Raw genomic sequence first — 25,624 nt, 5'->3', positions numbered from 1 at the left:
ACCATTTGGCCTACTGGGGATTTTCTGGTGCTAAGTCATGTATGCAGAAGCCCCTGAGGTACCAGTACAGTTGAAACCCCTGAGATGTGACCCCATTTTAAAAACGACACCTCTTAAGACATTCATCTAGAGGTGTAGTGAGCATTTTGACCCCACAGGTATTGTGTAAAAGGTAATGCGCAGCAGATGGTGCAGTGTGAATTTGCAATTTTCTATATATCTATGCCATTTCAGTGTCCAATATATTGTGCCCAGCATGTGCCACCAGAGATATACACCCCATAAACTGTAATGTGGGTTCTCCTGGATATGGCAATACCCTACATGTGGCTGTTATCAGCTGCCTGGGCACACAGCAGGGCTCAGAAGGGAAAGATGAGGGGGGATAAGCTGTGCGGAGTGCGTCAGGGTAGATTAAAAATCTAAGGGATGTATGGTCAATTTTAAAACACTTTCATACAGAGCCTTGGTTTTTCGGGACACGTGCCACATTGATATATTGTGTCCTCCCTTATCCCTCTCTTATAGCAGACTTTGCACCTCTTTTGACTTTTTCCCTTCTTGCCAGTTTGGGGAACTTCTTCTGGAAAGTGTTGCCCTGGTATGATGCGTGTGGCCTCGCTTCTAGAAGTACTGGGTGCCCCCCCTTCTTGGTCCCTAAAGATTAGGTTCTTGATAATGATGTGCACGGCCAGCTTCTTATACCACACCGCATGGCGCTGTGGGGCTCGTCCTGGTACATGGGTACTGGTGTGACATCTCTCTTGTCCTTGTACTTGACACACAATATATTGCTGCTAGAATGTGCCTTGCTCTCACCCCTTATGAGTGTTTGCCCAAGCAGAGTCTTAGGGAGGCCTCTCAGATTTCTTCTAGCAGTGCCGCATGCCGCAGGACTTCTGGAAGCGAGGCACTAGAAGAGTGGGACACTGGTATAAAAATTATCCAGGTAGGAGTAGTAAGCCTGGTCCAGCAGTGGGTGCACCAAATCCCACACAATTTTTGCATTAACTCCCAGTAAGGGGGGGGGGGCATTCTGGAGTTTGAATACTGGTGTCCTTCCCTTCATATATCCTAAATTTGTAGGTATACCCTGATGCACTCTCGCACAGCTTACACATCTTCACACCATACCTTGCCCTCTTACTCTGCAGGTACTGGCGGAATTGAAGCCTCCCTTTAAAATGTACCATCAATAGAAATACACTTCTCGGGGGGTCTATGCTTAGAAAAACCGGGCACTGAAATAGTCTAATAGGGGTCTCCGTTTATACAAAACTGGGGCCATCTCAAGGTGGGCACGGCTCATTATCAGTATAATGTAAGAAGCGAAGTATTGCCTAATTTATTTTTTTAGGTTCCAGTTCAGTTCTGAAGTTGCTTTGAGGGGCCTATATATTAGACACCTATGAAACATCCCATTTTAGAACCTAGACCCCTCAAAGTATTCACAACAGGAGGGGCGTGGCCAACTGCCGACTGGACCGGTCGCATGATTTAGGAGCTCCGCTCTCGGCCCCGATTTCCCTGCATTTATCCTGCTGACATACCGCTAAAATTACTCACAGAGCCAGAAGACGACCTCGCCGACGTAGAGAGGGTAAAATGAACCGCACACGGCAATCCATGGCTGCAGAGAAGTTGAAGGAGTTTGCCCGCGCTGCTCCTCAAGATGGCGCCGACCCTTCTTCCTCCTTGCCGCCTCCCCCACCAGAGAGTGCACAACAAGAAGTCCCGCCTGCTCCTGAGCCAGAACTTACGCTGGCACAGGTATCAACCAGATTCCTGGATGCAATACAGCTCTCCACCTCTTCCCTGACAGGAAAGATCGCTGAAGTGAAGTCGGATGTGGGCCTCCTCAGGCAGGACCTGCAGAACTTAAGGGACCGGGTGAGGGAGACGGAGGAACGCATATCTAGGCTAGAAGATAAAGTGGCGCCACAGACAGGGATGCTGGCACAGCTAGACAGAGTGGCTACTCAATGGCTACAGCGAGCAGACGACCTGGAAAATCGTCTGAGACGCAATAATATACGGATCCTTGGGCTCCCAGAGCGCTGTGAAGGCAGACCCCTGCTCCTTTATCGAAGCCTGGTTTAAAGAGATTCTACCGAATGCTGTATTATCGCCGTCTTATACTATTGAAAGGGCGCACCGTGTACCTGGCAGACCGCCGCCGCCTGGCGCCCCAACGAGACCCCTGCTAGCACGCTTTCTCAGCAGTAGAGACCGGGATGCCATCCTGCAAGCTGCCCGTACACATGGAGAAATTCCATTCCAGAATACTACTATCCTGCTATTTCCGGATTTTTCTGCTGCATTACAGAAAACGAGGGCATCCTTTGTACAAGTCAAGAAGCGGTTGCGAGATCTTCAAATTTCTTATTCAATGGCCTTCCCAGCACGATTGAGATTTATGCATCAAGACAAGACGGTTTTCTTCAACACTCCGCTGGAAGCGGATGAATGGCTGACTTCCTTGGGTCGTTCACCTCGACAATAGAAATGAAGTTTGCAGCAATATATGGAACTGTTCACCGTGAACACTTTGTTCTACCTGCCTTCCTGCACGGGATTTCGTTTTGGATGTCCAGATGAGTATTAGCCTGTCTTATCCTGAAATGGTGTCCTCATGCAAGTTTTGCCTTATATTATTTTTGTGATTTTTCATATGCAAGTTCTGAAAGAAGAGTTCTGAAAGGAACATTTAGTAATACTGCTGTTTATTGCTATATTGATGTAATTGGTACTGTGTGGCAGATGACTGTAAAGGGTATCATTTACTGTACATATGACCTCTCAATTTAACTTGGTAGTTTGAATAACGGGCGGGTGGAGGCTGGCCATTCTTTTCTAGAGAAACTGTATGCAAAGTTTGTAATTAGCGGACAATTATCCGTGAAATTGGGAATCATAACGCCGGTTCCCTTATTTCACTTGTGCTTTTTCTTTTCCTTTGTTCTTGTTCACCTGTATTAGTCATCTGATATATAGGTGATCCCCCGTTTTGCCTCAATTATCACTTCTGTGATACAAAAACGCGTAACAATTAGTGCGTAGCATTGGTTGTTCTATATTTGTTATTGTTGATAACCTGACTGTTTCACTGCATATCTCAACTGACGGTATTTATTATTGCTCTCTTACTGGTTTATTCTTAACTATTGAAGTATTATGACATTATCTATTCTTTCTGTGAATGTGAGGGGTCTGGGAGACTCCCATAAGAGGAACCTGACTTTTTCTTTTATCCGGCAGCAAGGTCCGCAGATAATATGCCTTCAAGAGACACATCTTATACAATCTACTGCCCATTGCTTAAATAGAACATGGATTCAGTGGTCGGCCCATTCTACACACAGTACGTATTCTAGAGGGGTTTCCATTTTGATACATAGATCGCTCAGATGGGAGCCGGATGTGGTGCAGACGGACAAGGAGGGCAGGTCAGTCTTCATACACGCGTGGATTGAAGGTCAGCAGTTCGTACTGATTGGACTTTATATTCCTCCTCCGGCCTCCATGAAGGTGTTATATGAGGCGGCTAGATTTGCATCCCAATTCCCTGCGGCTGGGATGATTTGTATGGGAGACTTCAACCTTCTCCTAGATCCTTCCACAGACAAATTTTATCCTGGACTCGTGCCCGGACATCTACCCAGGTCTTCTCCGCTGGCTGGATTCTTGGGGGAGATGGGTTGGATGGATATGTGGAGGCAGCGTCATCCCAATGACCGCGAATACACGTGCTTCACACCTGGGAGAAACTCACTGTCCAGGATTGATTATGTGTGCAGTAACGCCAAAACCTACAGTATGCTAGAGCTTATTTCTCATTTACCCAGAGCAATGTCGGATCATTCGCCTATAATAGTAAAGCTCAACCTACGATCCCAACACTTGTATAGAGGGCCTAGGAAAATTCATCCATTCTGGCTTAAAGTATTTGGGGATCAGGACCGCATCCCGGATCAATTGACGGTGTTCTTTGCAGAAAATCTTCCCTTTGACAACCACTCAGCCTTATGGGACGCACTGAAAGCATACCTGCGAGGGTGTTTGCAGTCCTCGATCTCCTACCACAAAAGACAGGCCTCTGGGGTGGAACAGCTGCTGGCCGCTGAATGTACGTCATTGGAAGCCGCATTTATAGAGGACCCCACGCCGTTAAACCAGCAGACGTGGCTACAGAGAGGCAGGGAATATGTCCATCTCCTCCAGGAAAAAACAAAGCGTCACATATTCTTCTCCAACCAGAAATACTTTGAGCTAGGTAATCAATCCAGTAGCCTGCTGGCACACCTGGTTCATAGTAATTCGGCCTCGCCGGCCATATTGCGTATTCACTCCGCGACAGGGGAAGTGGTACACGACAATGAGCGGATTATGTCACGTTTCGCTGAATTCTACAAAGGACTCTACGAATCTAAAATACAGGTGTCTCCAATGAATATCAGGGATTATCTGTTGGGAATAGATATTCCGCAGCTAACGGAGTCACAGAGGGAATTTATGGATGCCCCTATCACACTGCCTGAACTATCAGAAGCTTTGACCACTATGGCAAAGGGCAAAGCATCGGGCCCTGATGGAATCCCCCTGGAAGTATACACTAAATACCAGGACCAACTCCTACCACAGTTACTAGAAATATTGAATGCTTCCTTTCCAGAAAGAACCCTGCCAGCCTCGTTGTACGATGCGACTATAATTGTACTCCTGAAACCTGATAAAACACCATTGGATTGTGGATCCTACAGGCCCATCTCTCTACTCAACACAGATTACAAATTGCTGACTAAAGTACTGGCACTCAGATTAAACTCCGTCATCTCTGATATTATCCACCCGGACCAATCTGGGTTCATCCCTGGGAAAAGTACGTCTGATAACTTGAGGAGAGTTCAGACGGTGGCGCAGATAGGCGAACGTAACAAAAATGACTGGGCCTTGGCCTCCTTGGATGCTGCTAAGGCTTTCGACTCTGTGGAATGGACCTACCTAGCTAGTGTTCTGTCCAGCTTTGGATTCGGCCCTGCATTTGTGACATGGATACAGATCATCTATAAGCATCCCAGGTCTAACATAGCACTGAATGGCCTCGCATCTACCTCCTTTGACCTAGGTAGGGGAACAAGGCAGGGCTGCCCCCTGTCACCCCTGCTCTTTGCAATGGCAATGGAACCACTGGCAATACTCATTAGATCGGATTCGGAAGTAAAGGGGGTCCCACATAAGATGGGTGAGGATCGTATTGCACTGTACGCAGATGATATTATGTTATTTGTTTCGCAGATACAGTCTTCCCTCCCGAGAATGATGCATCTTATCAACACCTTTGGAGATTACTCTGGACTTCGCATTAATTGGTCCAAATCGACCATATTGTTTTTACAGCCTGGGGATACGCAATCTGTGGGCTCCACGAGAGAAGGTCTTGCTGTGGTTGATCAATTTAAATACTTGGGTATACATATTACCAGAAAGGCGACACTCTCCCTACAACTCAATGTGTATCCTTTATTGTCCGTTACCAGAGAAAAGTTTAAGACGTGGGCGGCCCTTCCATTGTCGGTCATGGGGAGAATTAATCTGATTAAAATGGTGATACTTCCTAAGAGTCTCTATATTCTACAACATATATTCACTCCTATACCAAAGTCCTTCTTCCAGCAACTGGAGTCCCTCATCATTTCCTTTATATGGGGAAGGTCTAGGTCAAAACTGGCCTTACGGAAGCTACAAAGACCGAAGGAAATGGCTGGTATTGCTCTTCCGGACATTTACCTATACTACCTGGCCGGCCAACTCAAATACCTTGGCACCTGGACCCAAGCCAAACGTCCTCCGGGCCTTGAGGGTATGTTACTGGACTATTCCGCACATAAGTCACTGTGGCCGGTGTTGTTTCATCAGGAAGTGCCAAGGTCCTCTTTACTGCCTGTCTGTCGAGTGGCAAGGGAAGTTTGGAAAGTGGCTATGACTATCTCGAGTTCTTCGGACATCCCTGCGGAAACTCCTCTGTGGCATAATACGATGCTGGACTCCCTAGTTAAGTTCACGGATGCCGCATACTGGATTGATGTGGGTGTCACAGTGCTTGGAGACGTGTATGAAAATAATATCCTTCTGTCTTTCGAACAGATGCAAGAAAAATTCCGGCTTCCTCGACAGCATTTCTTCAGATATCTACAGATGCGTCACCTCCTGGCTGAGCAGTTTCCGAGACAGCGTCAACCCATCTTCTCCTATCCGCTCATTGGGGTGGTCCGGTCACAGGGCCCCAGAGGTCTGATCTCTACTATTTACGCTCACCTGCTTGAACAGAAGGCTAATGCGGCTCCGCTGCCGATTGTCTCCAGGTGGTCTCAGCTAATTCCTTCTCTGACGGAGGAAACTATTGAAGACCAACTGCAATCACATTTGCATGTATCACCTGCTGCTAATAATAAGTTCATCCAGCTGTACTATATCCACCAGGCGTACCTGACACCTCAGCGTCTATTTAAAATGAAATACATATCGGAACCTGCTTGCCCGAAATGTTCGCATGCCCCAGCTGACTTCTGGCATATGGTATGGATGTGCCCACACATCCGATCTTACTGGTCAGAGATCATCGGATTCCTCAACTTAATGCTACCATTTCCTGTTGTGGGGACTCCAGAATTATGTCTATTCGGAATACTGGAGGAAGACATATGGTCCGGTCATACAAGAATCTTTCTGCAGGAGACCCTCTTTTTGGCCCGAAAAGGCATTTCTATGAAATGGATGGATCGCCGACCTCCTAAGGTTGCAGTATGGAAGCAGATGGTCAATTCTACAATATCATATGAACGGATCATTTTTAAGCATAGAGATCGGCCAGACAAATTTCATAAGATATGGGACATATGGTGCAACAGCTCTGATTCAACGTACACCCCTCGGGAGCTAGAGGTAGCAGTGGAGGCGATGAGGGGAGGGAGGGGACGATAGGCGGGATGCGAAGAGACGGATAATGTAGTGGATCTCCCGGACCTCTCACATATAAACACATTGTATGAGCATTATACTGTTAAAAATGTAGTGAATGGACTTATCTTTTGTGAATTTTATTATGCCTCTTTTGAGTAGTGAAGTAAACAGGACGGCAATATTGTTGAGATTTGTACAGCACCTGCGAGTGCTTTGTTGTATTGTTCGGGACACTGTTGTCCTTTACCTTTGTCATGTATACCTCATATTGTGATAAAACAAACTCACTTTTCAATAAAACGAGTTAAAAAAAAAAAAAGTATTCACAACAGCATTTAGAAAGTTTATGAACTTTTTAGATGTTTCACGGGAATTTAGAGCAAAGTAGAGGTGACATTTACATATTTTATTTTTTTGTCAGAAAATCCTTTTTATTCCATTTTTTTCTATAACACAAAAGGTTTTACCCAAGAAACGCAACTCAATACGTATTACCCAGATTCTGCAGTTTAGAGAAATATCCCACATGTGGCCCTAGTGCGGTAATGGACTGAAGCACCGGCCTCCGAAGCAAAGGAGCACCTAGTGGATTTTGACGCCTCCTTTTTATTAGGCACCATGTACGGTTTGAAGAGGTCTTGTGGTGCAAAAACAGTGGAAACCCCTAAAAAGTGACCCTATTTTGGAATCTAGACACATTGAGGAATTCATTGTAGTTTTCATGGGGTGCATGCGGCTTTTTGATCAGTTTTTATTCTATTTTTAAGTGGCGTGGTGACTAAAAAACAGCAATTCTACTATTGTTTTTTTATTCTATTTTTTTACAGCGTTCACCGTGCGCTATAAATGACATATTCACTTTATTCTGCGGGGCGATACGATTACGGCGATACCAGATGTTTATAGGTTTTTTTATGTCTTATGGCGTTTGCACAATAAAATACGTTTTGTAAAAAATCATTCACTTTTTGTGTTACCTTATTCTAAGAGCCACAACTTTTTTATTTTTCCATCAATAAAGCCGTGCGAGGGATTGTTTTTTGCGTAACAAACTTTCGTTTCGATCAGGACCATTTTTAGGTATATTCGACATCTCTTTTTATTCCATTTTTTGGGAGGTGAAGTGACCAAACAATTGTTATTCTGCTACGGTTTACTATTATTTTCTTTTACGGCGTTCACCGCGCAGTATAAATAACAAAATAATTTTGTAGTTGAGGCCGTTAGGGACGCGGCGATACCAATTATGTATAGTTTACTTATTTGTTTATATATTTTTATTAATAATAAAGGACTGATAAGGGAAAAAGGGGGATTTTTACTTTTATCACTTTTAAAACTTTTATTTTCTTATTTTTACACATCTTTTTTTTTTACTCTATTACTTTGTCCCACTAGGGGACTTGAGGGCAGGAGGCCCTGATCGCAATTCTAACACACTGCACTACATGCGTAGTGCAGTGTATTAGAACTGTCAGCTACTCACTGACAGCAAGCACAGTGGGTCCTGACTTTGTACGACACAGGATTGATCTGCAGAAGAGTCTCGAAGGGTCCAAGGAACCTGGGAGCAAATTTTCAAGATGGCACCCTCAGCCGGATATTCCTGGAAGACAGCCAGACCTTAATGCCTGGAAGAAACTGGGGAGGTTCTCGTCTTCTAGTGTCTGCCTTTCTCTTCATGCGGTCCACCGCCAGCAGAATAGAAGATCGTGTCTGCTGCCATATCTGCAGAAAGTCCCTGAATGTAGAGTCGGCTGCAGGCACCTGGGACATAGTAGAGCCGGGCAGGGGTATTTGAGGATGTTGGCCGAAGACTATGAAGAATGGACTGGAGGTGGTGGACTCACTGGTATGGTTATTTTAGAGAACTCCGTCCACGGGAGCAGCTGCACCCAGTCATCATGTCGTCTGGAGACAAAGTGCCGATGGACAGAGTGTACCTATTGCAGATTGGGCCGAGAGGGTACGGGCAGTCGCCCGTTTGTTCCAGGTGCCATTAGCCCACCAAGCCGATTTAGCACTCAATTCCCTAGAGGGAAACGCAAGGAGAGCTGTACTGGTCCTACCAGCTGACCAGCGTGACACGCTAGAAGCTATTATCAATAGACTGGACTCATTATTCGGGGATGTCACTTCAGTCGCTGATCTACATGCGGGTGCAAAGGAATGTGGAGTCCCTCCAACAATTTGCAGTGGGGCTTCAAGGTATGTGGAGTCGGTTGATGAAGAAAGACCCAGAGGGATGTGCGGCGCTACCCGAGCCCGACCAGATTGTGGGGGACCAGTTTATCTGCGGAATGGATAGCCGCACCTTGAGGAGGGAGCTGCGAGAGTTCATCAGAGCCACACCAACAGTGACGATGGGCGATGTGCTAAGAGAAGTCCTGGAACTCCATCGAGAGGAAGCTGGGGAAGCCAATGTAGCCTCACAATGTACCGGCCCTACAGAAGCGACGCCAGGTGGAGGGGAGCGACGGGGATCCGGGTTTCAAGATTTCGCCCAGGATATCCGGGAAGCAATCCGGGAGTTGAAAACGGAGGTCGCGCAGTTGAGAGTGATGGCCGATAGACCGCCGCTGCGATCATCCAGAGGGCCGCCAGGTGGCCCTCGTCGTTGTTGGACAACCAGGACATTTTGCCCGAGAGTACAAAGCGGAGCGGTTGCCCAGAAGGCTACAGCAGCCGTTAAATTAGGAACTACCGCCGCTGAGGGTCAAGCGGCGGGCAATTCACTGTTAAGCCCATGAGGGAACGGGGAACTGTTGACGGGCCGATGTCCAGTTGTGACGGCCGTCATTGGGGGAGTGGAGATCCCCTGCCTTATTCATACGGGATCCGAGGTGACGACCATGACGTACCAGCTATTCCACGACAAGTTCCAGAACCATCAGAGGTTAGAGGCACCCTGGATAGAGCTAACGGCAGCCAATAGCCTTCCAATTCCGATGGCGGGGGTGACCTGGCTACCGGTGGAGGTGTTTGGATGAGAGTTCCAGCGGGCCGGCATTGTGGTGGTCCATAACTGTGCTCAACCAGGTGTGCCCGTAATCATCGGCATGAATGTTCTGCAAGAGATACATGGGCTAATGTTCAACGAAGTCGGTGACAGTTATTTGGAGCGCTGGCGTATGATCAGAAGGTACAACGGACCCTATTTCATGTTCATCAGGTGTGTCAACGGCAAGGAAGCTGGAAGACTCTCGTGGGGCAAGTTGGAATGGTCCGCGCTCCAAGCAGAACGGGAATCCGGGTGCAACCCCGTCAAGAGGTCGCTGTTCCTTTGATGGTCGGGACATACCACCGGCTGAAGGGCACCCTGGTCGTAGTGGAACCCGTAAAGACTACGGAGAATCCTAGTGCGTGGGTGGTAGGAAGGACGATGTGTCGAATCGCAAGAAGCATGGTCACAGTCCGGTTGATGAATCCCACACAGAACGCCATTGTCATCTCAGCGGGCACACTACTGGCAGGCACCGGAATACGTGTCCTACTCCAGAACAGGATTCAAGCAATCGGCTGTGGCAACAGTTAGAGCTGGACGGAGTGGCCCCGACGACAGAGCCCGAGGAGCAGTTGAAGCTTTTGGTGCGACGGTTTGACTGGGTGTTCGCCCAACATGAAGAGGACTACGGGTGTACCACCACTATCGAGCACGAAATCCACACCGGAATCAACCCACCTATCAGGGAACGGTATAGAAATATCCGACCGGCATTGCATCGAGAGGTGAAGGACCTATTACAGAAGATGTTGGAAGGCCAAGTGATCAGGGAGAGTCAAAGTCCGTCGGCGGCTCCAATCGTTCTGGTACGTAAGAAGGATGGCACTCTCAAATTTTGCGTGGACTATCCGAACCTAAACGCATGCACTCATCGGTATGCCTATCCGCTACCACGGGTGGAGGAGTCGTTAACTGCCATGCAAGAAGAACGATTTTATAGGAAGGAGTTAAAATTAAAAAAATAACTTATACTTACCTCTCTCCTCCCAGCCAGTGGGTACTGGCAGGTGCCCGTGAAGGAAGAAGACAAGGAGAAGACAGCATTTATCACTCACTCTGGACTATTTGAATTTTTTTTTTTATCAAATCTTTGTTTTATTGAAAATATACAACAAGATGAACAGTATAAAAGAAAAGCATCCGCACATAGATCACGGGAAATCGCAGATAAATCTCACGGCACGCAGGCCGAAGTTCTGTTCAATAATGATCATGCAGGAAGAGAAACAATAAACAATAAAGTAGTAACGTTAGTAACAATAAACTGGGTACCCATGACAGAGCGTGAGAGAAAATGAGATACGAAAGAGATACAGAGAGAGAAAACCAATGTCTTGCCAGGTTTGAGAGGGAAGGGGTATTGTTACGGTCTCCCCATGTGGAGGAGGTCTGTACAATCTTAAGAGCAACTACACTAGCCACCTCCCATAGATCCTAAGGGGCTAGGGAAAGCTCAGTTTGGGAGGGGACGAGAGGCCCGAAAAGTCAGCCACGGAGACCACACCTTCAGATAGTCTTCATGCTTTCTGAGTTCCCAGCTCAAGAGCTCCTCCATCCTGCCAACAGAGTCCATCTTATCTAACCACTCACGGAAAGTCGGGGGTGCGGATGATTTCCAGTGGAGTGGAATCAGTAGTTTCGCCACTGTAATCATTTGAGTTATCAGATCATTACGCTTCGGGCGGAAGTTTTGAGATGGAGCCCATAGGAGGACTAGAGGAGCCCCGAGGGGGAGCGCTTGTTTCGTTACTTTCTGGATTGTGTCAGACACTTTATCCCAGAAGGGCTTGATCGAGGGGCAGTCCCACCAAATATGCGATATGCTACCCACGCCCACATTGCACCTCCAACACTGGTTGGTTGGAATCAGATTGATTTTGTACAAAAAATCTGGAGTTCTGTACCACCTGGTTGTGGTTTTAAAGGAGTTCTCCTGAATTTTAACGCATCTAGAGAAGCCAAATACGTGCTTTAGAATAAAAGACGTATCTTCCCTGCTGAAGATAACTTCCAGTTCCTTCTCCCAGGCCAGAAGAAAGCTGGGTTTGGCAGGAGAGCCATCTAAAACCAAGCCAGAGTATATTTTAGAGACTAGGCCCTTAGGAAGAGCAGGTAGCAGCAAATATGTCTCCAACCAGGAGGGCTCTGAGATATCCGGAAACATCTTCAGGAAGAGGCTGCTTGTTTCTTTGAAACCTAAGGAGTGTAAGAAGGGGATGGGTGGATGAGTATCTGCAGGCAAAAGGGATTGTAAGGTGGGAACTTGCCCCTCACCAAAAATATCGACTACAGTATTGTATTTTAAAGAGGATCAGTAGGTATCAGGGACAGCTGTGCAATTAGTGAGTATCGGGAGTAGGTGGAGCGGTGTAAGTGGTAGTGTTTTTTTCACCGGAGTGCAGTCGCAGAAAAATTTCTGGGATACTAAAACGGTGCCTTTAATTGTGGGACTTATGGAGTTTGTAAGTCCCGTTTTTAAAAAAGGGCACCAGAGTCGAGCTTGTAGACCTGGAGAAAGAAGAGCTCTTTCCGCAGCTAGGACTGGAGACATGTCTCTGGTCCTGTTCAAGGAAACCCACCTACCCAGGTGTATGGCTTTATAATAGGTGAGAATGTCCGGAAGGCCCATACCCCCGGAGCTGGATTTGAGAATCAGGTGTCTATGTGCTAGTCGTGGCTTTTTAGAATTCCAGAGAAATTTGGAGACTAGAGACTTGATGGAGCTAAAGAAAGTATTAGGTAGGTGAATGGGCATGGCTTGAAGCACGTATAGGATTTGGGGAAGAATGTAAGTCTTCAGGTAGTTTTTCCTGCCCACCCAAGATAGGAAGGGGATCCGCAGGGAATGTAGCTGGGTTTTAATCTTATTTAGCAAGGGGACGAAATTTGCGGCATAGAGTTGGGAGGATTTTTTAGTGAGCTTAACGCCCAGATATTTGATGCTATGTTGCGGCCATTGGAACGGGGCTAGCTTTTGTACCTCACATATATCCGCCAGTGGCGCTGAAACATTGAGGACTTCTGACTTGGAATAATTTATTTTGAAGTTTGAAACATAACCGAAGGAGTTAAAGGCTTGCAGTATTAAGGGGAATGCTTGTTTAGGGTTAGTGACCAGCAGCAGGAGGTCATCTGCAAAAGCAGCTGTCTTGTGGATGTGGTTCCCCAGTTGTATGCCTGAGATATCAGTAGTCTGTATGAGTTTCTGAATGAGTGTTTCTAAGGTGAGGATGAATAAGGCTGGGGAAAGGGGGCAGCCCTGCCTTGTTCCGTTATTTATGCTAAAGGAGGGTGAAATTGTGCCATTCAAGCGTAAGTTAGCCTTGGGCGTAGTATATAGAGAGAAAATCGCAGATATAAACTTGTCAGGAAAGCCAAATTTATGTAGAGTGGCAAGCATGAAGGACCACCTGACCCTATCAAAAGCCTTCTCGGCATCGGTCCCTAGTAAGACTAAAGGGATCCCCTTCTGTGTAGCATGATGAATTATGTTAAGAAGTCTGGTGGTGTTATGCTTGCCTTCTCTCTCGGGCACAAACCCCACTTGTTCGGGGTTGATTAAGCGGGAGAGGAGAGGATTGAGTCTGTTGGCCAGAAGTTTTGCCCACGACTTGAGATCCGTGTTAAGGAGGGAGATGGGTCGATAGCTTCCACATTCAGCACTATCCTTACCCTCTTTATGTATCAGGGTAATATGTGCTTCCAAAGCCTGTGGCGGTAGCGTAGAGCCCTCCAAAAGGCTATTGCATACATTAAGGAATTTGGGTAACAATACCTGTTTAAACTTTTTATAGTAGCTAATGGGGAAGCCATCAGGTCCAGGACTTTTACCATTGGGTATGGATGAAAGAACTTTGGACAGTTCGTCTAATGTAAAGGGCTGAGTGAGAGCGTCTCTATCTACGTCCGTGAGGGAGGGAAGATTTATATGCTGGAGAAATTGTTCCGTGAGAGCGTGCGAGTCCGACGGTTCGGGCAAGTTGTATAAGGATGTATAGTATTGCAAGAACTCCCTTGTTATATCTCCAGTATCAGAAGATAGAGAACCAGAGGAGGTCTTGATGTCTTTGATAAAGGACAGTTCCGTACGTTTTTTAAGAAGTTTGGTCATGACTTTGGAGCCTCTATCCCCGTGCGCATAAAATTTGAAAGAGCAGCGCTGATAAATTTTTGCTGACTTAATATTAAGTAAATCCTTCAACTTCTTCCGTAAGTCACTCAAATTCCCCTGTATCTCAAGCGCTTGTGAGCGTTTACCCACTCTCTCAAGAGCAGAAATCTGCGAGAGTATGGAGTCGAGCTCCTTCCCTCTTTGTTTTTTTAAATAAGCACCAAGGGCAATGAGCTCCCCTCTGATGAAGGCTTTGTGCGTTTCCCACACAATTGGTATTGAGATGTCAGGAGTTTCGTTTCTCTGAAAGAAGTCGACAAGATGGGCAGATAGGGAAGTTACATTGCGGGGGTCATCTAAAAGGGTTTCATTCAAGGACCAAGTCCACGCCTTGGGGGGCAGGTTCTCCATGTTGAGGTTAAGGGAGATGGGGGCGTGGTCAGATAGGGTTATCGAGCCTATGCGAGGGGCAGTTGCCATAGGTAGATGTCTACTGGAGATAAAGAGATAATCGATCCTATGGTGGGACCCATGGACATGGGAATAAAAGGAGTAATCTTTAGTAGTAGGGAAATGTAGTCGCCAGACATCTATCAGGTTCAGGTGCTGGAGGCAGCTTCTAATTCTTTTGAGGGAAGAATGCGCAATGGGTGACCTGGCAGAGGACGTATCTAGTAGGGGATCTAGTGAAACATTAAAATCTCCCCCCACCACCATAAGTCCCTCTGCAAATTCTTTAAATAACTTTAATGTTTTAATTAACCATTGGGTCTGACCCTGATTAGGAGCATATAGATTCGCAAAGGAGACGGGCGAGCCAGCAAGAGTTCCTTTAATGAAAAGGAATCTACCTTCTGGGTCAGATTTAGACACTGAGTGGATGTAGGGTACATTCTTCTTAAAAGCTATGCTAACCCCTTTGGAGGAGGAGGAAGGATGAGTGCTATGGAACCAGGTTGTGTAGTGGTAGTGTGTGAGCGTGGGTAGTTTTTGGGGTTTAAAGTGGGTTTCCTGTAGAAGAATGACGTCAGCCCTCTCCTTTTTCAGGAGCGCTAAAATTTGACTCCTTTTCCTGGGGCCATTCAGGCCTTTGGTGTTGAGGGAGGTTACACAAATATCTGAACTAGTCATAGATGAGCATAAGTGGTGGAGACAGAGGGAGAGCGCCACCAGGTGGCCAAGTGACATAGCGGTGAGAAATAGACAGTTGGAGGACAGTAAATAGAGGCATCACCTTCTTGTATGGAAGTTTCAGTATCTCAGCGGGTACAAATAACATCTCGAAAATTTGGAGAGACAGGGTTAAAACTGGTATCACAAAACAAAATGATATAACAAAACAAAACAAAAGCCTGGAGTTAGGCAAAGTATGTACCATAATAACAGTACATTTCAGATCGGCAAACCAAAATAGTAGGTTTGGGATAGTGCTATGCAATGATAACATTCAAAATAACATTAAAGCTAAGTATGTAATGGTCTAACATTATAAATCACTCTGGAAAGGGCGTGAGCCCGCAGGTTGCATATAACGAGGTTACAAAAAAGTGGCGGTGCGTAACTGCGTATACAAGGAAACAAGAGCCTTATTATGAAAAAGGACGAAAAAGGATACATGCTCCTGGAAATCGAGGGGTTCAAGTAGTGTCCATGGAGACTCTGTCAGGCGCCGATTTCCCAGATCCTTCAAGTAGTGTCCATGGAGACTCTTTCAGGCGCCGGCTTCCCAGATCTTTTGCGATTCCTGTTCGTCTTGCGTGGGTTGGCGGTTTCCCAGGGTGTGTGAGGGGGCAACGGCGGCAGGTCGGACAGGTTCTGAACCACCGCCCAGTCCGGAACCTCCAGGTCAGGAATTTTCAGGGCCACCAGTGCGACCTCTAGGTCCGCATGCTTCTGAACTGTGAATCTTCTACCTTCAATCATGAAGGAGATGCCGAAGGGGAAAAGCCATCTGTATGCGATGTTGTTGCGTCGGAGGACCTCCGTGAAGGGTTTCAGAATTTGACGTTTGGATAACGTGGCTCTTGACAGATCTTGGTAGACGGAGATCCTCGAACCCTCCCACAAGAGGGAATCACAAAGTCTCGAATGCTTCAAGATGTCATCCCGGACTTTTGAGCTAAAAAGGCGGCAAATAACGTCACGTGGAGGCTCTTGGGGCTTAGGTCTGGCTCGTAGAGCCCTGTGAACCCTTTCCATGTTGATTTCATCCCGGTAGCTGTCGCCAAGTATTTTAACGAAAATTTGTTTGATCGAGGTATACAAGGATTCGTCCGGAATTGATTCAGATACGCCCTTCAAGCGCAAGTTATTACGGCGCCCTCTGTTGTCTTGGTCTTCCAGCCAGTCCATGACCGAGTTCAGGTGGGTCTGACAGGCGGTAAAAGAGGACGTGGAAGCTTCTGCGTGGTGGATTAGGTGGGCTTGTGTAGACTCCAATTGCTCGACTCTGTTGCCAATCTGGCGGACTTCTTGTTTGATGTCACCTAGCTCTTTGACGACCGGTTCTAGTGCCTTGTTCAGAACCCTGCTAATAAAAGATCTGGAGACGGGCAAGTCCCTGGTAGACGCGGTGTCATCTATGTCGCTGTCAGCATCTGCTACGTTTGCAGCTTGGGCCTTAACAGACATGACTTTCTCGTGTCCAGCGGTAATGGAGAGGTGATCTCTGGCGTTTGGAAGTTGAGGCTTTTTAACGAAGTTATCCAGACTTGTTGCTTTAGACTGTACAGAAGCGTCTCTTGCTTTTTGTTGCCCAATCTTGACCATCATACAAGCAGCTAGGTCTGCGGGTAGGTAGAATCAGGTAGTTAGACCATGTGTAAGGTTATGGAGGTTTCATTGCTGATGGTAAAGCTTTTTGGATGCCGATCCGAGAAGAGTGGACAAGTTAATGCAGCATAGATACGGTGGTATGTCCCCTACTCAAGAGGTGCAAATCTGTGGGCAAGAGGGCTTCCTCAGAAATTAGTACCATCCATATAATAGTATAGTGACAATAACAATATGGTTCCAGATGGCAATGTGCTGGGGAGCTGCAGGGATATTCCAGTGCAATATAGGTGGAGCAGGGTGCAGATGCGTAGGGTGCCCCTTGTGTTTCCCGGTCTGGCCCAGGTATGGCAGTTAAGGGCCTGATATGTGTGGGCACGCTGGCTACAGCAGCTGGCCCCCTCAGCCAGGTGCAGGGTATAAGTAGGCCAGAAGGGTGGTGGTTAATTCTGGTCCCCTCTCCCTCTCACCTCCAGATCAGCTCAGCCACAGGTGCCCAGGATTCCCCCTGTGAGGCCTCCAGCGGGGTGTCCGTTATCTGGGGACTGGGGGGGGGCTCGTCCGTGAGCGGGGAGGCCCAAATCGAGGCCGCGGCTTCTCCTCCCGCGGTAGGCCGCAAGTCCAGCGGCGGGACACGGCCGAAACAAGGTTGGCAAAGCAGCCTTCTCCAAGTCCTCCACACCAGGACGAGGGCGGAGGGCTGACAGGCAGACCTAGAGGGGCTCCGGTGAGTGCTCCGGGCGGGGATCTCTGATGCGCGGCCGCCGCGCCTCTAGTAATCGAGGCCGCGGCTTCACTCGTGTCGCTAGGCCGCAAGATGTCCGGCGGCCCAGTGAGGCTGGGGAGGTCTGAATCCGAGCGTGGCCGTGCGGGGGTGTCGATACACCTACCGGAGAGCCGCTGTCCGCGGTCAGAGGAGGGTAATCCCCGGTCTGCACTCGGCGTAATCAGGAGCTCTGCAGCGATGCGTCCGCTCCGGTCCACGGCAAGCCACGCCCCCCACTCTGGACTATTTGAATTTAACTGAATGCCGTTTGGGCTCACCAACGCGCCCAGTACATTCCAGAGGTTAATGGAACATTGCTTAGGGGACTTGAATTACGAGTTGGTGCTGATCTTCCTGGACGGCATCGTAATTTTCTCCAAGACCTTCACCGAACATCTCCGGCACCTACATGTGGTGTTGGAGGGGCTGGGCAAGTATGGTCTCAAATTGAAGCCTAGTAAGTGTAAGTTGGCCCGTCAACAGATCAAGTACCTCGGTCATCTCATGGATGGGGAGGGAATCGCCCCAGACCCTGGGAAGGTGAAGGCGGTACAAGAGTGGCCCGTGCCGAAAAACACAACGGAAGTAAGGGCCTATTTGGGATTAGTCGGATACTATCGACAATTTATTCAGGACTTCGCCAAGATCACAGCCCCCCTGAATCAACTACTGTGCTGACAACCCATGCAGAAGAAGGGAAGTAACATTCAGAGTGACGCCGAACAGTGGCAGGAACCTCAACAACGGGCGTTCGAGGAGTTGAAGACCAGACTAGTGTCAGCCCCTATCTTAGCGTTCGCTGACTTTAATCGAACATTCCGGTTATACACCGATGGTAGCTTAAAAGGACTGGGAGCCGTGCTGGCACAACAGCAAGGGGGAAAAGAACGTGTCATTGCGTATGGGAGCCGCAGCCTCCGACCAACGGAACGCAACCCCGCTAACAACAGCTCCTTCAGACTAGAGCTTCTAGCTACAATGTGGGCCGTGACGGAACGCTTTGCCGAATATTTAGCCGGCAGCAAGGTGGACATTTACACTGATAACAACCCCCTGGCCTACCTAAATACTGCAAAATTGGGAGCGATGGAACAGAGGTGGGTGGCCCGGTTGACTCGGTTCGACTACATTATCCATTACAAACCAGGCAAGGATCACACCAATGCGGATGCGCTGTCCCGACAGCCCAGTGAAGTCCCTTCCGGAGAGGTGGATGAAGAACAAGAGGAAATCGAGATTCCCCCACTGCGAGTGGTCCCGACAGAGTTAAGGACCAAGAGGGTCACTACAGTGGTCCAAGCAACTGCCGGGATGGCTGAACTGTATGACCAAACCGAATGGGCGCGACGCCAACAGCTGGATGAGGACATCAGGGTAGCCGCAGCCTGGGAAATTCAAGGGAAAAGACCAACACCGGCGGAGAGGAGCAGACTGACATTGTGAGCACGGATCCTGGGCCGCCAATTAGAGCGGTTGGAGCTGCGGAATGGAGTCCTGTACCGCAGAGTGTGGGCTCCGCTAGAGTACCAAGAACTATGGCAGCTGGTGTTACCAAAGGCAGACGTGAAGTCAGTATGCAGGTGGATGCATGAGAAGGGAGGCCACTTTGCAGCGAACAAAACTGTTCAATTGATCCGTAATCACTTCTACTCTCTAGGATTAGAGGAAGTAACCAGGCACGTATGCGAAGAATGTGCGACCTGTGTGGTGCACAAGGCTACTGAACAGTGCGTAGAGCCGATGGTCATCAAGACGGGAGAACCGCTGGAGCTGTTGTCGGTCGACTTCCTGACCATACAGGAAGTCACGTTGGGTCACAAGTATGCCTTAGTCTGTGTCGACCACTTCTCCAAATTTGCGGTAGTGATTCCAACCCGGGATCAGACTGCATCAACAACAGCCACTGCATTGTGTAAACACGTTCTTCGTCCTTACGGGTGTCTGAGACGACTACTATCCGACCAAGGGCCGAATTTCGAATCCGAACTTATCCAGGAGCTGTGTGCCCTAGATGGAATAAGAAAATCGAGGACGACGCCTTACCACCCGCAAGGCAATGCGGCCTGTGAAAGATTTAACTGCACATTACTTGGTCTGCTGAGAACCCTGGGGGAGGAGAAACAGGAACGATGGCCCGATTACATAGACGAACTGGTGTGGGCTTACAACCACACGGTGCACCACACAACGGGTTACACCGCATATCAGCTGATGTTCGGCCGTCCCAGTCGGTTGCCACTAGCGCTCCTTTGGGAGACCACAGAATCTCACGTGGACAGGTCTCCCGCTGAATGGGTACAGGAACACCAGAGGCGTTTGAACATCGCGAAAGGCAGGGTGGAGAGAGTTGGAGTAAGAGAGAATACTCAGAACCGAGCTAAATGTCACGCAATCTTTCATCCTGGAGATCGAGTATTGGTCCTGAACCGCCGAGTGACACGCAGGGGTAAGCTAGAACCCCGATGGGAAAGAAGACCATATGTGGTAATTAAGCGTATTGATCCTGAGCTCCCGGTGTATGAAGTACGGCCAGAAGGGGATCGGGGCCAGAGTAGAAACCTACACCGGAACCTGTTGCAGCCCTGCACCTTTCCCATGCCAGACGTGGTATACTCGCCAGGACCAGAAGAGCAGTGGGGTTCGTTGCCGACTGCTGCAGGAGAGGACTTGTGGCTGGTGATCCCGTCAGATAACCCCTCGGCGTCCCGGGAATGAGTGCCAAGGGAAGCAGCAGAGTTGACCGGGGCCTTGGAGTCATCAACACCCGAAGAGAATCGCGGATTACGGTATCCTCAGAGAAGTAGCCGTAACAGACGACCGGCTTATCTACAGGACTACGAAGTACAAGTGCAGCCTTGGAGTGAGGGAAAAGCGAAAAAGAGCAGGACCAGAGAGAGACAGGCCGGACGAGTGTGAAGGAAGGGGCCGCAGTGAGTACCAAAGAACCCCCCAGCCCAGCAGCACTAGCCGCCCAGCAGACAGCAGCACTAGCCGCCCAGCAGACAGCAGCACTAGTCGCCCAGCAGCACTAGCCGCCCAGTAGGACTAGCCGCCCAGCAGCCAGCAGCACTAGCCGCCCAGCGCGCACTAGCAGCACTAGTCGCCCAGCAGCACTAGCCGCCTAGCAGCCAGCAGCACTAGCCGCCCAGCAGCCAGCAGCACCAGCCGTCCAGAGGTCCAGCCGTCCAGAGGTCCAGCCGTCCAGAGGCCCAGCCGTCCACAGGTCCAGCCGTCCACAGGTCCAGCCGTGCAGAGGTCCTGCCGTGCAGAGGTCCTGCCGTGCAGTGGTCCAGCCGTGCAGAGGTCCAGATGTGCAGAGGTTCAGCCGTGCAGTGGTCCAGCCGTGCAGAGGTGCTGCAGCCAGACCCTGGGACGCCACCCCAAAGCAGAGGGAGAAGACGCAGAGGAGCACAGGTACTGGACTTGTTTCTCCCTAAGCGAGGACGAGGAAGCATGACTCCCGTAGTCGCGACAGTGCACCAGAGACTTTCCCATACGGAGGAGGAGCAACAGCCATTGAGCCACGTCCTTCAACGCCCCAACCTTTTTCCTGTGGCTACCTCCTGGCTGTGTTCCGGCGTTCATTTCAGAGGACAATTGTTACCCGAAGTTAAATGTTTTAACCATGAAAAGGAGATCCGTTTCTGAATTTCCACAGTAAACAACCGTTAAACCAACCGCAGTGTCGTATCTATTGCCCACCACAGCAGCACCCACCTCCACATGGATGTCTCCAGTCTGCCAGAGTTGCTGTGTGTTAGCGGCTCTCTAGCCTGGCTCTTAGAGATGGGTTCTGAGAGGGGTCACCCCCTCTATGACGTCTATATGCCCTAATAAGACATATAAAAAGGGGTTATCTTCATGAGACAACCCCTTTAATCCTTTCTTTCTCCTCATTTTTTCAAACCCTTTTTAAGTAGTCAAATCTCAATACCCATATCCCTGCTCCACCCCTTGTCATCCCACTTTACCTCCCAACATTTTAATCTCCATTTGTGGAACATTTAGACCCTACCTCCGGTTCACCCAGCAGTGCCCATAAAACATACCAAATACGCCCATTTTGGATGCATAATGAATGTATAAGCTCCACCCCTTTGCGTTCCATTTCATGGTACAACCCTGTGTAATACGGGACTGTCGGGCGGTATTCTTACACTACATGGTCGTCTTTCTATGTGCAGCGCAGCAGAATATATTGTTGTTTGGTAAAAAGGACAAAACAAGTAAAAAAGTAAATCTTTATATATAAAATTTTTATGAAAATAAAGTTTTATGCATAAAATATTATATACAAATATAATAAATCTTCAGCAGCGTAACTATAATGGATGCAGAGGTTGTGGTCTCACCAGGGCCCTGGATCTTGAGGGGCCCAAATGTTCTCTGCCCCATATGAGGAGACCAGTGCTATAAATGCCTCATGATAGTTTGGGGCCATGTTACTGGTTTTACATTGGGCTCCAGGAACCTCAGGTTACATCTCTGTAAAGCTGCGTTGGAGTTCAGACGAAGGGTCCTAACACTGTAATACAGCCTAGGGGCCCATTTTCTCAGGGTCTGGCTCCTTTTCTTCCTTGCTGGGTGATGTTTCCTCCAGGTCGTCCCTCAGGATTATCCAGTCCTCCTTTAGGCTCTTCCTGAATTTTATTGTTAGAACCTGAGAAGAGAAAGAAGAACAGGACACGTTATATCCATTCCTATTCCCTGAGATTCCCCGACATATAACAGTCTCTGGAGAGGGGAGGACTGAGCGGACAACAGAAGAGAGAGGGTCCGACAGCTGAGAGTGCCACAGTCCCCTCCTCCGCCAAATGTGTAAGAAATAAGGAGGGAGCAGTGTGAATATGTAGAATAGATCTGATCTCATATACTGACCTGGAAATCCCGATACAGCAGGATTTGACTTATACAGGAGCTGAATAACACCAGCCATTCCAGGATTGTTAGGGACGTTTTTGCAGACTGAAAAAAAGGGAAAGAAAATACATTTGACATTGTCTTTTCTGTTCTTCTTACCCTTCCATGTAGTGATAAATTATTACTGGGACCGGGGGCCCGGGATTGTATATATTATATTCTATACAGCCGCTTCTTAGTTGTATCTGTGTCTGGAAAAGCAGAGTAACAACCTATATGTCCGCCATCACAGCGCTAATAGTTGTCATCCAGGTTCTACATCCTCATGAATAGCAGTGATACGTCCTCCGCTTCCATATTACTGCAGAACTCAGCAGATCACACAAAACGTCAAGAAAACTGGCGTCACCCCCCTGTTAAGGGCGTTTTCATGGCAGTCGTATTGTTGACACCCGGCTTTCCCAGAATAAGATATATATAAGAAATGGCTGTTTAGAACTATGAAGAACTTGATACTGAATGGTAAAACACACATACCTGTATACAGTGATCGCTGGTACAGAGGGCATACATAGCCATTTTACATGCCAACTCTGCAAGGAGGATGTATATAGGAAAATAACCGCACACCTGTAAGATGGACTTTATATGTGTCACATGTAAGTGGATAATCTAAGCTGTAAGGAGCGCGGCAGACGATGATGTAATGACATAGAGGAGGGGTCCTGCCACTAAACTGCCACTGAGGCATGAGCCACAAAGCCCCTCATTATACCTGAGTGCTGTTTATAGTCCCTTCTGTGATGCATAAGCTGAAATATAATAACTATTTCTTCCACATAATGGCGGCTCCATTAGAAGTTAGCAGGAGAGGTATGGGTTAATATTATGGGTCACTTTATGGAGACAGAACTTCCCCAATGCCCACTTGTAATTTGCCCAAAAAAAGAATATTCAATATGTCCCTTTATTTGCTTCAGCTGTGGGTGCTGGTGGTCATGTCCCCAGGAGAAGCCCAGGGTTGGCAGCGCTGGTGACGTCATCTCTACTCATCACCCACATTGCTGTTATCTGTAGTGATGATGACGGGGCACAGGAATAAGGAGATCTATCATTACAATAAAGATGCTGCTCGCTATAAATGATAACGTGGTGACTTGGAAAGGATACTGCTCAGGAAGGCCAGAAACATCAGTATGGACAGGGCAGCTTTCGTACAGCGTACACAGCGGACGTTCCTGGATGCCGTGTACAGAGGTCCTGCCAGGCAGATACTGTAGAGTCCGGTACATAACATTGCTGCAAAGCCAATATAATTTCTCACACAGGATTCCTAGAAGGAAACACACAGAATATATTACACGTCCCATCATGGATTACATGTCATCATACAGCGCACATGTCCCCCATATTATTAGATTATCCTGGACACCTTCCATTGTCAGGTTATACACAGTCCCTGCAGTGCTCCTTGGTCAGGGGTCATAGATGAGCAGCTGAGGGCCCGGCACCCTGAAGGGCCCTTAGTCCACAGTGTAGGATCCTGGTTAACACTATATACACCAACCTGTAAATATATGGCTATCAAGTTCCCCACACAGGCCGTCCATCCGAGCGCCAGCAGCAGTTTCCGGAAGATGGCGCTACAGATTTGTCTCTCAGCCGCTCTGATCTCTATTAGTCTGTACATTACGTACATGATGGCGACTTCTGAAATACAGAACAAGACATCAGCCCATAGATGTTACATGTACTACACACAATAATGATATGTTATATAAATGTGAAGATAATAACAGGTACAGGGGTCGTATCACCCAATAACTGGGCAGATTAGCCATTCAGGAGTCTGGGAAAGTTCGGTAACAACCTCTGTTGGAGCTGTCATAGCGGCCATGTTGGTTGTTACTCATCTTTCCCAGAGACGGATATAGGACTTATATTGAGCTCTATCCCAGATATAAATATAAGGCACTTACTTAGTAGGTTAGAGACGGTGGTCACTATCATCAGCACTATGGACTCTGGGATCTTCGCTCCAGTGTCGCTGAGAAGAGATAAAATCCATATGTAACATTAGTAGAGCTCCGTGCAGGTGACTAGAGCTCTCAGTAACACAAGTGACTTCACTGCCGGAGTTCTAGCAATTCCTCCATGTTACTAAGTGACCAAGAAATTAATCTTAATTTGGCCACTGCTGGAATAAGTGCTGGATACATTATAGCGAAGCTCTGGTTATTCCATCATGATTCCCTAATATCAGGTTATTATCAGAATTGACCCTTTATGAGCTGGAATCACTTTCTACATCACTGTCCCCAGGCCGATATCCCAGTCAGTGCTGTCAAATCATAAAAAGTGACGACTCAAGTCATGGAGAAGCTGGTACTGGACGGCAGCAGTGGTTATGTAGCCGGGGTCTCACTTTACCTCCCATATGGCACAGCTCCTCTCTGATTTGGCTGCCAACCAAATGTAAACAGAACGACCACCCTCTTTACACTGGGCAGATATCACCTACTATTATCCGGCTACAGAGACATGATCGGGATACACTTCTTTCACCAATCATGCCCCAGTAATGCCCACAGAACGCACCCCCTTACATCACATACACTGCAGCACAGTCCTCCCCCTTGTCACATACACACATACAGTAAGTATACAGTATATACCTCCTTACACCTGAGTTGTTACTTAAAGAGTTTTTTCCACTAAAGTAAGAGATCCCATATTGCTGGGATATGTAATCACTTACTGATTCATTGGGGGGGGGGCAACTGCCAGAACCCCTAACAATCCTTAGAATAAAGGGCCACATTACTAGATAAGCTTTTCCCTGCACAGCCGCGCTCCTCACCACCCGCTGTGCAGGGAACGCTAACACAGCCCCATTGTAATTCCCTGCACAGCGGGTGGCCGGGAGTGTCACTGTACAGGGGCAAGACCAAAGGGACCTTGGTTCCCTTCATTCTCTGGATTGACAGGGGTCCCAGAAGTCAGACCCCCACCAATCAGAATGTGATGGCATATCCTAATCAGATACTATAACCTTCTATGATGGGAATATCCCTTTAACATGAAATAATTTTTTTTATCCTAAGTTCCTTACATTAAACCCATTCCCATTAAACCCATTCCCATGAATTCC

At 48.0% G+C, this 25,624-nt stretch overlaps 1 protein-coding gene across 1 annotated transcript; it reads right to left on the bottom strand.

The window, feature by feature from the left end:
- Positions 1–21,926: 21,926 nt before the first annotated feature.
- Positions 21,927–24,603, bottom strand: LOC142741598 (uncharacterized). Its single transcript, XM_075850963.1, has 6 exons — positions 24,453–24,603; positions 24,041–24,183; positions 23,644–23,806; positions 23,011–23,066; positions 22,492–22,578; positions 21,927–22,273 (listed from the first exon to the last, which is right to left on the bottom strand). Exons 1-6 carry the CDS (start codon positions 24,481–24,483, stop codon positions 22,151–22,153), a joined length of 603 nt encoding a protein of 200 aa, XP_075707078.1. The 5' UTR covers positions 24,484–24,603; the 3' UTR covers positions 21,927–22,150.
- Between the last annotated feature and the right edge of the window lie 1,021 nt (positions 24,604–25,624).

This window comes from Rhinoderma darwinii, chromosome 2 (genome assembly GCF_050947455.1).
Source record: "Rhinoderma darwinii isolate aRhiDar2 chromosome 2, aRhiDar2.hap1, whole genome shotgun sequence".
NCBI classification, from domain to species: domain Eukaryota; kingdom Metazoa; phylum Chordata; class Amphibia; order Anura; family Rhinodermatidae; genus Rhinoderma; species Rhinoderma darwinii.
This window is presented reverse-complemented; position numbering and strand designations above follow the sequence as displayed.

Bases quoted from the DNA above. Each gene is read 5' to 3' on its own strand.
- LOC142741598 (XM_075850963.1), bottom strand. From the start codon at position 24,483: ATGATAGTGACCACCGTCTCTAACCTACTAA. The intron at 24,184-24,452 runs GTAAGTGCCTTA...TCTGTATTTCAG, and splicing joins CACCGTCTCTAACCTACTAA to AAGTCGCCATCATGTACGTA. The intron at 23,067-23,643 runs GTATCCTTTCCA...TCCTCCTTGCAG, and splicing joins GTTTCTGGCCTTCCTGAGCA to AGTTGGCATGTAAAATGGCT.